Source organism: Chinchilla lanigera, unplaced genomic scaffold (assembly GCF_000276665.1).
Source record: "Chinchilla lanigera isolate Chin_1 unplaced genomic scaffold, ChiLan1.0 scaffold00067, whole genome shotgun sequence".
Classification (NCBI taxonomy): Eukaryota; Metazoa; Chordata; class Mammalia; order Rodentia; family Chinchillidae; genus Chinchilla; species Chinchilla lanigera.
In genome coordinates, this window is record NW_004955468.1 from 3913257 (window position 1) to 3927233 (window position 13977).

The window sequence follows — 13977 nt, forward strand, 5'->3', positions numbered from 1 at the left end:
AAAAAAAAAAACAAAAAACACAAAAACAAAAACATAATGGTCACATTCATCATAGGGAATTTGTACATTCCCTCCTTCCCTTCAACCCCTTTCCCTCCTTATTTACAAAAGCTTTGTATTCTCCCCCCTCCCCCGTTTTCTTTCTTTTTTCCTCAAGAAAGTCCTTCTTGATGATTTGTTACATTTTGTTTGCCAGTATCTTTTCTTTGCTTGGGTACCAGGAATCGAACTCATGACCTGTGCTTGCCAGGCAGGCGCTGTCGCTGAGCTATATCCCTGGTCCTTGCCAGTATCTTGTTAAAGATTTTTGCATCTGTGTTCATTAAAGAGATTGGCCTGTAGTTGTCTTTTTTGGTTGGATCCTTGTCTGGTTTGGGAATCAGGATAATGACTTCCAGGAATGACTTTGGGAGTACTCCTTCTCTTCCAACTTTAATTCTTTCTGGGAGATTGGGTAGCAGCATTTAGATACAGATTTCCGATTAAAGTTCAAAAAAGAGATTTAAGTCTGGCATTAAAGACATTCCTGGCTACATGCCTGTAATCTTAGCATTTGGAGGCTGGGGCAGGAGGATCAAGAGTTTTAAGGCCAATCTGGGCTATGTAGCTTGCTTGTTGCCAGTTTGAATTATATGGACCCTCTGTCAAAACAAACTGGAGGAAAGGACATACCTGGGAAGCATCTCTTTTTTTGGTCTTTTTGAGACGGGGTCTCACTATGCAGTTCAGGCTGGCCTTGAGCTCACTTTGTAGCCCAGGCTGGTCTGGAACTCTCAGTGATCCTCCTGGCTCAGCCTCCCCAGTGCTGAGATTACAGGTGAGTGCTGGGATTGCAGGCGTGTGCCACCATGCCCGGTGGAAGCATCTTTTATACATTTGATAATAGGTGAAAAGTTACAAAAGGAAAATGGCGAAGAAAGATGAGTAATAATTTTTTTTTAAAAAAGCAGTGGTTTTATTGAACTATAATTTGTATGCCTAAAATGCCCCTTATAAATTGTGTGCATGCTCATGTGTGTGTTTTGCTGAAGATTGGACCCAGGGAATCATGCATATTAGACCAACTGCTCTACTGCTGGGCTATATTCCCAACCCCAAATTCAACCTTTGAATCTGTGTAACAAAGGGTATAACAAAGTCTAGAACTTGGGGTGATCTTCCTGCTTCAGTCTCCTGAGTGCTACAATTACAGATGTGCTCTACCACACCCGGCTGCAGGAATACAAGTATTGCAAGTGGCACCAGATAGTCGATTTTCATTATTTGCAGATTCTGTATTTGTGAATTTGTCTACTTGTTAAAGTTTACTTGTAACCCAAATTAATGCTTGGGGGCATTTGTGGTCATTTGCAGTCATGCACAGAGTGAGACGTTTGAGCCATCCAGTATACATGTCTCAGGCTGAGGTAAAGAAATACACTGCCTTGTTACTTCAACTCTCAGAGTATTGCCAGGCATGGTGGGTCATGCCTGTAACTCCACAGTACTCAAGAGGCTGAGGCAGAAGGATTGCTGTGAGTTTGAGGGCAGCCTGGGCTGCATAAGCGAGTTGAAGACCAACCTGCACTACATAGTGAGACCCTGTCTCAAAAAAAAAAAAAAAAAAAAAAAAAAAAAAAAAAAAAAGAAAAAAGAAAAAGGAAAAGAAAAGAAACCTCTCAGACTATTAAAAAAAATACCCTGGGCTGGGGATATAGTTCAGTGGCACAAGTGCCTGCCTGGCAAGCACAAGGTCCTGAGTTCAATTCCCAGTACCAAAAAAAAAAAAAAAAAACAGCCCTTTTTAGTGGTCTATTTAATGCCACATTTTTGCATTTGTGTGCTTTTTAGTGGAAATTCCACTGTTTAAAATGACCCCTTCAAATAAAATAAAATATTTTAAAATGGCCTCCTCACATAGTAGTAAAGTAGCATTTAATGTTCCTAAGCACAGGATGCTGTCGTTTACCTTATAGAGAAAATGTGTGTTAGATAAACTTCATTCAAGCGTGGGTTATGTGCTGTTTACTGTAAGTTCCATGTCAATCAGCCATGTACAGTGTTAATTAAAGTTTGTTGTTGGGCACTGGAGGTTGACTCCAGGACCTTGGGCAGACTAAGCACACGTTCTACCATGGAGCTAAAGCTCAGCCCATGTATCTGTGAATAGAAACATACATAAAACAGAATTACGTATTGACTGCTTGGTGGAAATGGTATGACTCAGAGGAACCTAAGTGTCTTCTAGGTGTGGTGACTTGGTATTTTCTTAATTCAGTGTTTGTGATGACATTGTGTAACTGCTGTAAATAATGAAAATCAACTGTATGATATAAAGTGTTTCACTGCTTTCAATATTCTTTGTCTTTGCTTTTAGACATTTTGATAATAGTGTGTTCTAAATGTGTATCTCTTTAGAGTTTAGCCTTTTGGAATTTGTTTAGCTTCTTGGATATAGTTTTTCATCAGAGTTGGGGTTTCAAATATTTTTTTCATGTATCTCTCCTTCTGGGATCCTAGTACAGTTTATACATGCTGGTATGCTTGATAGTATCCCACAGGTCCTTTTTTTTTTTGGATGATGTCCTACAGGTCTTTTATTTTTGTTTGCTTGTTTGAGTTTTTTGTTGTTGTTTTTTGAGACAGCATCTCACTCTAGTTCAGGCTGACCTTGAACTTATTGTGAAATCTGGGGTGGTCTTGAACTCACAGCCATCTTCCCCAGGGCATCGCACATTAAACAAGCACTGTATCACTAAGAAACATTCTCAGAGCATTTTTTTTTTTTTTTCTTTTTGTGGAGGAGTGGGCATGGGTAGCTGAGGACTGAACCCAGAGCCTTTGTCTTCAGCTGGTTTTTTAGCAGGGCAGGGTGGGCTGGAATTTGTAATCCTCCTGCCTCAGCCTCCTAAAGGGCTGGGCATGTGATTCTCCATGGCTGGCTCCCATTTGATTCTTTAGTTTCTTTTAGTTTTTGAGCATATTTAAAATGACTGATACAAAGGCTTTTTTCTAGCGACTCTGATACCTAGGCTTCCTCAGGAGCAACTTCTACTGTCTGGTTTTTTCCTCTGTATATGAGCTCGTATTCCCTTATTTCACTGTATATCTTGTAAGTTTTGTTAAAAATTGGAAATTTTAAATGATACAGTATGGGAACTCTGGAAATCTGATTCTCCTCCTTCGTCCGGTGAGCTCCAAGTGAGGTCAGATACAGAGACTTACGTAATTGGGGTCTTCCAAGGAACAATCAGATAGGCCAAATAGTAATTAATATCCTGGGAGTGAAGCTGAAGGAACTGTGCTGCTTCCTTTAGCAGCTGCCCGCCTCCTGGTTTTCACTGAGAGTGCAGGTGTTTGTTTTTAACACTGCAGTGGAATTAGAGAACTAGTAGGTCAAATTAAAATGTTACAGAACTGATTGTTCTTAGGAAGATTTAACTGTTTTTCTTGCAGAAGTGCTCCCTTGTTTGTTGCAAGCCTGTTCACTTCCAGAGTACTAAAAAACTTGGCTCTGTTTACCAGTTTTCTCTTTTTTTTTGGTTTTTCTCCGGTACCGGGAACCGAACTCACAACCTTGCGCTTGCCAGGCAGGCGCTTTTGCCGCTGAGCTAAATCCCCAGCCCCCAGTTTTCTCATTTTTATGGAGGGGAGAAGTAGGAGGAGGGGGTCTTACTCTTCACATCTCTCCCCTTTATTTTTTATTTTTACTATTTTTTTAATTTTGTTTTAATGAGCTGATTGTTCTCTTTCCAAGTGAGATTGTAGTTTGGATTAGGTTTTAAAGCTTGCCAAAGCCTTCCATCTACAGTTTGTCTTGATTGGTAATGTAGGAATACAGAGTAGTACGGTTCTTTCTTGGAATGAAAGTTTCCTTACCCAAGCCTTTCTCCTTTGTATGCTAGTTCACTCTTTGTTCCTTTAATTTTTTTCTGAAGAATAATACATAGGAAAAGTGCACAGGTTATAATACCAACATGATGAATTATCTCCATATAAATAAACCCAAATAATCATTACCCTGATTAATCAGTGATTACTAAAGATCTGAAGATCCACCCAGTAACCCATGGATCATTTTACAGATGTAGCGTATCAGACTGTTCTAAACAGACATTTTTTGAGGCCAGATACCATAAAATTTACTGTTTAAAGTAATTTATGTAGGGGCTGGAGATTTAGCTCAGTGGCACAGTGCCTGCCTGGCAAGCGTGATGTCATGAGTTCAATTCCCAGTACCGGAAAAAAACAAAACAAAACAAAAGTAAATAAAGTAATTTATGTAGGCATGCACCACCGTGCCTGCCTATAGGTTGAAGTTTGCCATGTATTAAATATAACTTTCAGTAAAATATGCTTGACACCAGGTGTGGTGGCTCACACTTGGGATTCCAGCACTTCAGGAGACTAAGGCAGGAGGATTCCAAGTTTGAGACCAGCCTTGACAATTTAGCAGGTTAATGAGACCTTGATTCAGAAAACAAAATATCCTTGGGGATATAGCTCAGTAGGAAGTCCCTGGGTTCAGTTTTCAGTAATGCCCCATTCCCCCAGAAAAAAAGATGCTATATTTGGGAAAACAAGTCAAGGAAATGTTTCAGTTTTAGCCCTGTGAGAAGACTTGTACTATTCCCCTCTTGTAGGTATTGAAAACTGTAGCCAGCAATGTCCAAGTATTGCTATTTGAACCACCCACAACAGGGTTTCCCCAGATGCTAACCCAGGGTATGCTCTGCCAGACTTCTACTCTGAACATCCAGACAGGAAACTGGTAACTGTGTGGAAGAGTTGAAAGAATCCCGTCTCCTGACTGCCACCTGCCAGCCACTAACCTTTGCAGGCTTCGTCTTTCTGCACCTATACTTTAGTCTGGCTGGGTATCCTGAAGAGACCAAGGGGTCTCCTGGTTCTGGGCCTATGCTGGGGTTGTCCTTCCACTTGGTGAGCCATACTTTTTGGGCATGTCAAAATCTGCCCTTGTTACAAAGGCCTACCTCAGAATAATATTTTTGTAACGGCTTTCCTCATGACTCTCACTTTGTGCTCATCTCTCCCTTTCGCAGTTCCCTTAAAGTTTTGTGAGACTTATGTTAATCATCAATAACCCTCACCATAATGTTAGTACACTCAGACCTTTGTATGTCCAGATTCCACATCTATAGTTTCAACCAACTGCAGATCAAAAATGTTTAGCTTTACTTCTATTTTTGTGGTACTGGGGATTAAACCTACGGCTTTTGCACTAAGCTACATCCCTATCCCCTTCTTTTTTATTTTGAGACCGAGTCTTTCTAAATTGCCTAGGCAGGGCTCAAACTTGTAATCCTCCTGCCTCAGTCTACCACAGTGCTGAGATTATAGGCATGCACCACCACACCTGGCAGAAATATTTCTTTTAAATATTGCATGTGTACTAAATATATACAGACATTTTTCTTGTCATTTTTACGTAAGAGAGTGTAACTACTTACATAGCATTTACATTGTATTATAAGTAATCTAGAGATGATTTAAAGTATATTGGAGAATGTATGTAAGTATATGCAAATATTGTGCCATTTTATATAAGGGACTTGAGCTTGCTCAGAATTTCATGTCTAGTATGGTCATGGAACCAGTCCACATGCATACCAAAGAACATCTGAACTCATCTGATCCTCTTGCAGATTTTCGAGCTTTTTGAGAGGGAAACAGGACCGGGAATATAGCTCAGCGGCACAAGTGCCTGCCTGGCAAGTGCAAGGTCCCAAATTTGATTCCCAGTACCAAAAAACAAAGATAACGGAATGAGAAGGAAACAAAGGAATGCCAAACACTACCAGGCCCTATCCAGTTTTCACTGGTTAACCTCAGCTTTGGAGTGATTAGTGTGGAATCAGACTTTTGTCATTGTTTTGTGCTACAATTTGAAGAACTTTCTAAGTCATTTCATAGTTCAGCTCTATTGTCCTACTTCTGTAAAGTTATAATACGATTTATTTTATTCATTTGTAGCCCACCTATGTGTATGACAGCACTGCAGAAGTTAATATTCCAGAATTATTTATTGTCCTATAGCCTTGTTGACTTTTTCCTTTTTTTCTCCCCTTTACAGGAAATGACTTAGAGGCCTTATAAATACATCCGTGCATTATGCTTCAGATTTTACAATTGAAGGCCAACCCAGTCTGGAAGCATCTCTTATTAATATTACAAGGAAACCGCTACCTCAGCAAACAAAAAGAAAGAAAGACTTATAATAACGAATGCCATTTTTAAAGAAAACTTATCTTCAGAAAACATTACAGGAAATTTGGAAATTTTTAGCCTTGAGGAGAAGCTTTACAGGTAAATGATTTGACAGGCAGGCTCTGTCAAAATTCTGCAGAGATTTGATCTCCCTTCTTAAGGACTTCGTGTGGAATAACCCTGTATTGCTTTTTAAATTGCTGTTGAACAGCTTGTTGGTTTTTGGGTTCTAACTTTTGGTGTATTAAAGATACATTATATTACATTTTTAAAAGTTATTTTTCTGCCGTTGTAAATACAAGTATCAAAATATTCTTGCAGAGCAACTAAAGTAAACATTTTTCTCAACAAGAGAGTGGAATGCTAAACAATTCTTATACAGCATTTTGGGCACACTTTCATTTTTTGGTCAGAGATCCTGTCTACACTGAAAATAGTAATTATATAAACCTATTGTTCTTTTCACCTCTATGTTTGATCACATGGTCACCTGCCTCATGGAAATGCCTTTTTTAAAACTTCAATTTGCAGAACTCCACTATTTTTATACCTAGTACAGTTTTGGAAGAAACGAATCAGAGCTCTGACCTGCGCACAGTCCCTGGGACAGAACCCCCGCATGTATTGCTGTAGTGCCCAGGACAGTAAAATGGACTACAAGCGGCGCTTCCTGCTTGGCGGGTCCAAGCAGAAAGTGCAGCAGCACCAGCAGTACCCGATGCCGGAGCTGGGCCGAGCACTGAGTGCCCCCCTGGCATCAACGGCCACCTCTGCCCCACTGGGCAGTCTGACTGCTGCAGGCAGCTGCCACCATGCCATGCCCCACTCCACTCCCATCGCCGACATCCAGCAGGGCATCTCTAAGTACCTGGATGCCCTCAACGTCTTCTGCCGTGCCAGTACTTTCCTCACAGATCTGTTCAGCACTGTATTCAGGAACTCTCACTATTCGAAGGCGGCCATGCAGCTCAAAGATGTGCAGGAGCATGTCATGGAAGCAGCCAGCCGGCTGACTTCAGCCATAAAGCCTGAGATTGCCAAGATGCTGATGGAACTTAGTGCTGGGGCGGCAAACTTTACAGATCAGAAGGAATTCAGTCTCCAGGACATTGAGGTAGAGTACTTTCTGTGTCATACTTAGGTAGGAAAATGTATTCCGGAGGTTGATTAAGATACTGCTGTAGTTTTTCTCAGATCACTGTAATGATAACCTTTGTCCTCTTTACATTAATATTCTTTCCTTCTAAGAAATTTATGCTTAAGGTGGGTATAGTGGTGTGCACGTAATCCCAGCACGTGGGAGGCTCAGGTAGAAGGATCACTGTAAGATCAAGGCCTGCCTGAACTACATAGCGAGGCCCAGTCTCAAAGGAAAGAAATTTGTGCTTGCCAAGTACTGAATTGCTTTCATTTTTACGGAAGTGAAAATATTATTAAACTGGAATGGTGTTATAGTTCAGTGGTGAACTATGCGTTTAGGATGCACAAGGCCTTGGGTTCAATCCCCAACACCAAAAAAAAAGAAAGAAAAAGAAATATTAAACAATCAATTTATGTATTTTTCCATAAAATCTTCAACTTGGAAACTAATTTCCAAGTAACATACTGTTAAAAAAAAGTACTTAGCGTTTTAAATGTGGTGATGAGTTTTGTGAATTTTCATTATACTCTATAGAAAATTGGTTGGTAAAAAGTTCTACACACTAAGTGTGATGGTGCAGGCCTGTAATCCCAGCACTCAGGAGTTTGAGGCAGGTGGATCCCTGTGAGTTTGAGGCCAGCCTGAACTGCATAGTGAGTTCATAGTGAACTACAATGAGACCTTGTCTCAAAAAACAAGTTCCAAACCACTTTGAAGATACCACCATGTATTACAACAGCCATTGATATTTTCCTGCTAATCTGTCCATAACTCTGTAATGTTTGTGTTGTTCCTATGCTATTTCATAAATGGATGTATGTTTATTACTGTGTTTCCTACAACAACCATGGAGAATAGTCAGTGAATATTCAGTTGGTCACTCGTGTATACCTCTGTTTATTTTCTTTAGAAACCACTTTGAAGATACCAAAGTATAGTACAACAACCATTGATAATAACTTACCACTTTTGTTTGTAACTCACTATTATTTGTCTATTTATTTTCCTGAGAAACTATCTTGTAGATAACAATATGTAAAACAACAACCATTTATAATTTCCTACCACTTTGTCTGTAATTCAGTAAGCCCCCCTATTACTATGTTATCCTTCTTTTATTTTTTAAAATAATAAAATAAAAACAAAAACAAAAAATCAAGTTCCACACGTGCTTATAAGATAAATTAGTTCTCTAGTCTAAATTCACAGCTATTCCTATTTGATGAATTTGAGTCTTATCCAGTACTACATTTCTTAGTAATCTTTGATAGTTAAAATGAAAAGCTCTCCCTCTTTCAGGCCTGTAGATTAGAATATAAGTTTCATTCAAAATACGACCTTTTTTTAACTTCATTTATGAAATGACTTACTAAATTTTGATCTGTTATATTGGCTTAACTGATATATTTTAAAAATTATTTTTACCAGCTCCAGGGGTTAACCTGAGGTTGGCTTTTCCACATGTGCTTGTACATCTGTCTTAAGCTCCTCGATGTGAGGTGCTAGAAAGGAAAATGTCCTTTTCCCCATTCTGAGGCTGAAGTCACAGACTTTTGAGGCAAATCTGATAACAGAGGTAGCTGAATAAGCTAATACTGCTCTGAGGGTCTTACTGTTTTTGTTTTGCTGTTGTCATACTGTTCTTGTGGTGCTACAATTGAATCCAGGGCCTAGAGCCAAATGCTATGCTGTTGAGCTATACCCCCAGCCTTGGTCTAAGTTTTTAAAAAAAGCACTAGCGTATTAAATAGTGTGACTAATTTTTATTGTGTTTAAAAGTAATTTTGAGGACATTTCCAAGGGGAACTTAGTTTTTTGTTTGCTTGTTTTTGCCGTATCAGGGAAACACAGAATCTTCACATTGAACTATATCCCCAGCCCTTTCTTTTTTTGTTTGTTTTAATTCAAGATCTCACTGAGTCACTAAGTTGCCTAGATAGGATTTAAACTTGTCATCTTCCTGCCTCAGCTTCCCAGAACCCTGGGATTACAAGCAAGCACACCATGCCCAGTTTAGAGTAGGTTTTTTTTTTTTTTTTTCTGTTGTGTTTTTTTGTTTTGTTTTGTTTTTGAGACAGAGTCTCACTAAATAACCCTATGCAAATTTGCCTCAAACTCATGGCAGTCCTCCTGCCTCAGCCTCCCAAGTGCTGGGATTGCAGGGGTGCACTACCACATCTGGCTAGAGAAATTTTTAAAAAGCTACAAGGTCATTGGTATAATCAGGGGTCATAACATTTTTTTTCTATAAAAGTCAGACAGGAAATTTCAGACTTTATGGGCCACATTGTGGTCTGAACATATATTCTTTCTTGTTTTTCCAATTCTTTAAAAATGTAAAACCCAGTTGTCCCTCATGGACTGGTCTGTTTCATAGAATGAATTTGGTCAGTGGCTGTAGCTTTCTGCATCTGCTAATTTAAATGTATAAAAACCTGCTTGGGTCATTCTACTTTGGATCTCTCTAATGAAGTGTATTTGTAGTTTCTACCACTGAGCTACGTTTCCAGGCCAAATTCTGATTATTTCTCTGTCCTGTCTTATATCCAGAGAAATTATCATTTTAAGGTTTTTAAAAATGGCTTATCATGGGGCTGGGGATTTATCTTAGCAGCACAGTGCCTGCCTGGCAAGCGCGAGGTCATGAGTTTGATTCTCGGTACCAGAAAAAAAAAATGGCTTATCATAGTTTTATTTTTAAAATTATATACATGAACCATGCCTGTAATTGAAAAAGAAATTCTTTTTTTTTTCTTTTTTGTCTTTTTGAGACAGGGTCTCACTATGCAGTTCAGACTGGCCTTGAGCTCACTTTGTAGCCCAGGCTGGTCTCGAACTCACAACAATCCACCTGCCTCAGCCTCCTGAGTGCTGGGATTACAGGTGTGCTCCACCATGCCCAGCCTTGAAAAAGAAATTCAAGCAATTGGGGCTTTGTTTTTTTTGTTTTGTTTTGTTTGAGACAGGGTCTCACTATGCAGTTTAGTCTGGCCTTAAACTTACTGTATAGCTCACACTGGCCTTAAACTCACAGTGATCCTCCTGTCTGAGCCTCTTTGATTGCTGGGATTACAGGTGTATGCCACCATGCTCAGCAAACACTGAAATTTAAAACTTTGGCTTTTCCTTTCCATCCCATTCTTTTTCCCAAAGTGACCGTGGTAGCTGGTTGATGTGTGCCATTCTGGATTACTCTCTGTATGTGAACAAATACATATTTATGTATACCAAGTGCATGGCTTTGACTTTTGTTTTCTATAAAAACCCATGTTGCTCACCATTGTTCAGGAAGGAAAAACTCTGCCCTCTTTTGGGAAGCATGGAACAGTATTATAGCTGTCTTTCCATCCTGATGTAGCACTTTCAGCTTTGTTTAGGATTTTAGGCAAGAGTTGTTTAAAAAACAAGGTCAAAACTTTTCATGTTAACCAGAACATTATTGAGCTCTTCAAGTCTTGCCTACACAGCTTAGAGGAGATAGAGCTGGACAAGCCTCACTCTGCTCTCCAGCCCTAGAGAGCAAATGCCCTAGTTCTCCAGGTCAGAATGATAAGAGAAGATGTACCAACCAGGGGGCAGGGAGCCTTAGTAAGCCCTGGAGTATGGTAGTACCCACCTTGTCCCTTCTTTTTTTCCTGTGACCAGTAGGCACCACTTGAGTTGAGAGGGGAAATACTTATTGTTGTGGCTTGGAATTTTGACTTGGCCTTCCCCCACTGAAATGCAGATTACGGTAGTTGGAATACTGCCATGATTTTTGTACATAATGGACTAAACAGGCTTTCCAAGGCTAGTCTGGAAACTAAGTGTTACTGAGAGGTTTTAGAATCTTGGGTCTATTCTAAGTTTCAAACATTTGCCTTATAAGTCAGTTTTAATAAGACTGTTGAGTACAGGCTTCACATTTTGCTTTTCCCTTGAGCAGTTATTTGTTGTTTTTGGATTTTATGTACTGCCAGGGGATTTAGCTGTAGGCCAGTGAGGGTCTCTCTTCTCAGAATGTCCATCAGCTAAGATGAAATACCTAGGCTTTTGGATATTTTCTCTGTTTTTGTTTTCTTTTGTTTTGTTTTAGAGTTTTATAAGCAAAACCCGGGGAAGCTCCTTACTATTCATATCTGGGAAAAGAAGTTTGTAAACTAATATTTCTAAACTTGACTGGCTAGACAAGGCCTCTTGCTGTTGTTTGGATGTGCTTTGTCTCCAACAGAATTCCTGCTGAAATTTGATTTCCAGTGTGGCCATGTCAAAAGATGGTCATTTAAGAAGTGATGAGGTCAGTAAGAGGAATTATTGTGTTTCTTGTGTTGCTCTAGGGGGACTAATTAGTTATCTCAAGAGAGGGTTTATAGGTGAGGGCACTTCTTATCTTTTGTCTCTTTTGTACCTGCCTGCTCGTTGTTCTTATTTTTAACAGTAATGTTGGATTTTATTTTTTGATACATGAGTCTCTTGTATCATGTAAAAAATAAAACAAGTCCTGACAGTTAAATATTCATGTATTTACCTTTATCAGAGTTATTTCTTTAGACACCTTTGAATTCCTGCCTAACGTCCTTTTATTTGAACCTGAAGAAGCTGAGCATAGTGGTGTACACCTGTAATCCCAGCACTCGGGAGGTTGAGGATCATTGTGAGTTCGAGACCAGCCTGGGCTACAAAGTGAGCTCAAGCTCAGCCTGAACTGCATAGCAAGATCCTGTCTCAAAAAGACAAAAAAAAAAAATGTAAGTCAACCTGAGGGACCCCCTTTATGCAGAACAGGTCTAGTAGTAGAGAAATAAATCCCTCATTACTTATATCTGGAAATGTCTGAATTTCTCCCTCATTTTTGAAGGACAGTTTTACTGAATATAGAATTCTTAGTTTAGAGGGTTGTTATGTTTCGTTTTGATTTGCTGTTTCATCCAACACTGCACAGATCAACCTGTTTCCTTCTAACTTTCAAGTTTTTTTTGTTTTTTTTTTTATCTTTTTAAGACAGCATCTCACTATGCAGTTCTGGCTGGTCTTGAGCTCACTTTATAGCCCAGGCTGGTCTCAAACTCACAATGATGCTCTTGCTTCAGCCTCCCTAATGCTGACATTCAAGGTTTTTGATGAGAAAGCTAATGATTATTATTTGGGAGAAAGTATAATAATAGGTATCTTCCTATCTGCTTCATAGACATTAATATGCCCTATTGCATTTTTATAAACAGAATATTACGTTATTATAACACCAGTGAAGTTGTAGCATCACTTTAAGACCCGTAAAAATTTAGAGGCCAGGCTTGGTGGTACATGCCTATTATCCCAGCACTTGGGAGGCTGAGACAGCAGGATCACTGCGAGTTCGTGGCCAACCTGGACTACACAGTGAGTTCAAGACCAGCTTGAACTCCACAGTGAGGCCCTGTCTCAAAAAACAACCAAAAGGGCTGGGGGTATAGCCCACCAGCACAAACACCTGCCTGGCAAGTGCAAGGTCCTGAGTTTGATTCCTGGTACACACACACACACACAAAAAAAAAAAAAAAAATCCAAAAGAAAAAGAGGTCAGGCATGGTGGTGCATGACCATAATCCTAGCACTTGGGAGGCTGAAGCATGAGGATCACTGCAAGTTTGAGGCCAGCCTGAACTACATAGAGAGACCCTGTCTCAAGAAAAAAAGAACTTAAAGGGGAATTGGAATTGGATATGTTGAATGCAGATATAATGAGATTTCTAAAAACAAAAGATATTACAGATTCTCAAATTGGAAAAAAAGGACTTCAAAGTCTTCTGTGGATTTTAATTTCTGAAATACCAAGTATCAGTCTCCGTAACCCAGATCCTTTTTATTTTCCCAGATCCTTTTTATATCCTTTTTTAAATTAAAGTACAAAAGGTCCTTGAGGCCAAAAAGTGAGGTGACTTTTGTGGGTTATGGCCAACCATGACTGGACCATTTCACGTTCTGACCTCTTACATGGAGCCAGTGTGAGGTCCTTCCAAAGGTTAGCCATGGCTAGGGTGGGTTTTTTGCCCTCTTGAGACCTCTTATTGGTGACCTCTGAAACATGTACACAGTGTATTTGTTTGATGATTTGATGACTTGGAAATTACAGAGTTTTGCTATGTCATGATGCCCATTTTGGTAGAGAGCATAGTCAGATAGCTTCATTGCTGGGCTGCATGGCTAGCTCCGCCCATTGGCAGAGCCTCATGGATACTACAGAGTCCTGAAGACTATTGGCCATAACAACTTTGCCCAGATGTTGCCAGCCAATCATCTGAAAACTGGAACCCAGGTAGCTGTTAAAGTGCTACCAAAGAAGAAACAGGAGCTTGCCCTTATTGTACTGAGGTGGAGATACTGAAAGCCCTGAATCATCCCAGTGTCACCCAGTTACTGCAGGTCATCAAAACACAGAGTGAAGTGTGCCTCATCCTAGAGTAGAGGTGGGGAGACCTGAGGCAGTGCATCTGGAGGGCCAATGGTCTGCCAGAGGAGGAGGGCTAGAGAATATTCCAGCAAGGGGCTGGGGATTTAGCTCAGCGGCAAAAGCGCCTGCCTGGCAAGCACAAGGTCGTGAGTTCAGTTTCCGGTACCGGAGAAAAACCAAAAAAAAAAAAAGAGAATATTCCAGCAGATCATGTGCATCA

The 13977-nt window shown here is 39.9% G+C and overlaps 1 protein-coding gene across 1 annotated transcript in view; it reads left to right on the forward strand.

Moving 5' to 3' along the window:
- Positions 1-13977, forward strand: part of Kiaa0355 (KIAA0355 ortholog) — an 89674-nt gene that overhangs the window by 29642 nt on the left and 46055 nt on the right. The window contains exon 2 of the mRNA XM_013522293.1: positions 6074-7321. Coding sequence (XP_013377747.1) covers positions 6827-7321 — 495 coding nt within the window. The 5' untranslated portion in view covers positions 6074-6826. The remainder of the gene's footprint in view (positions 1-6073; positions 7322-13977) is intronic.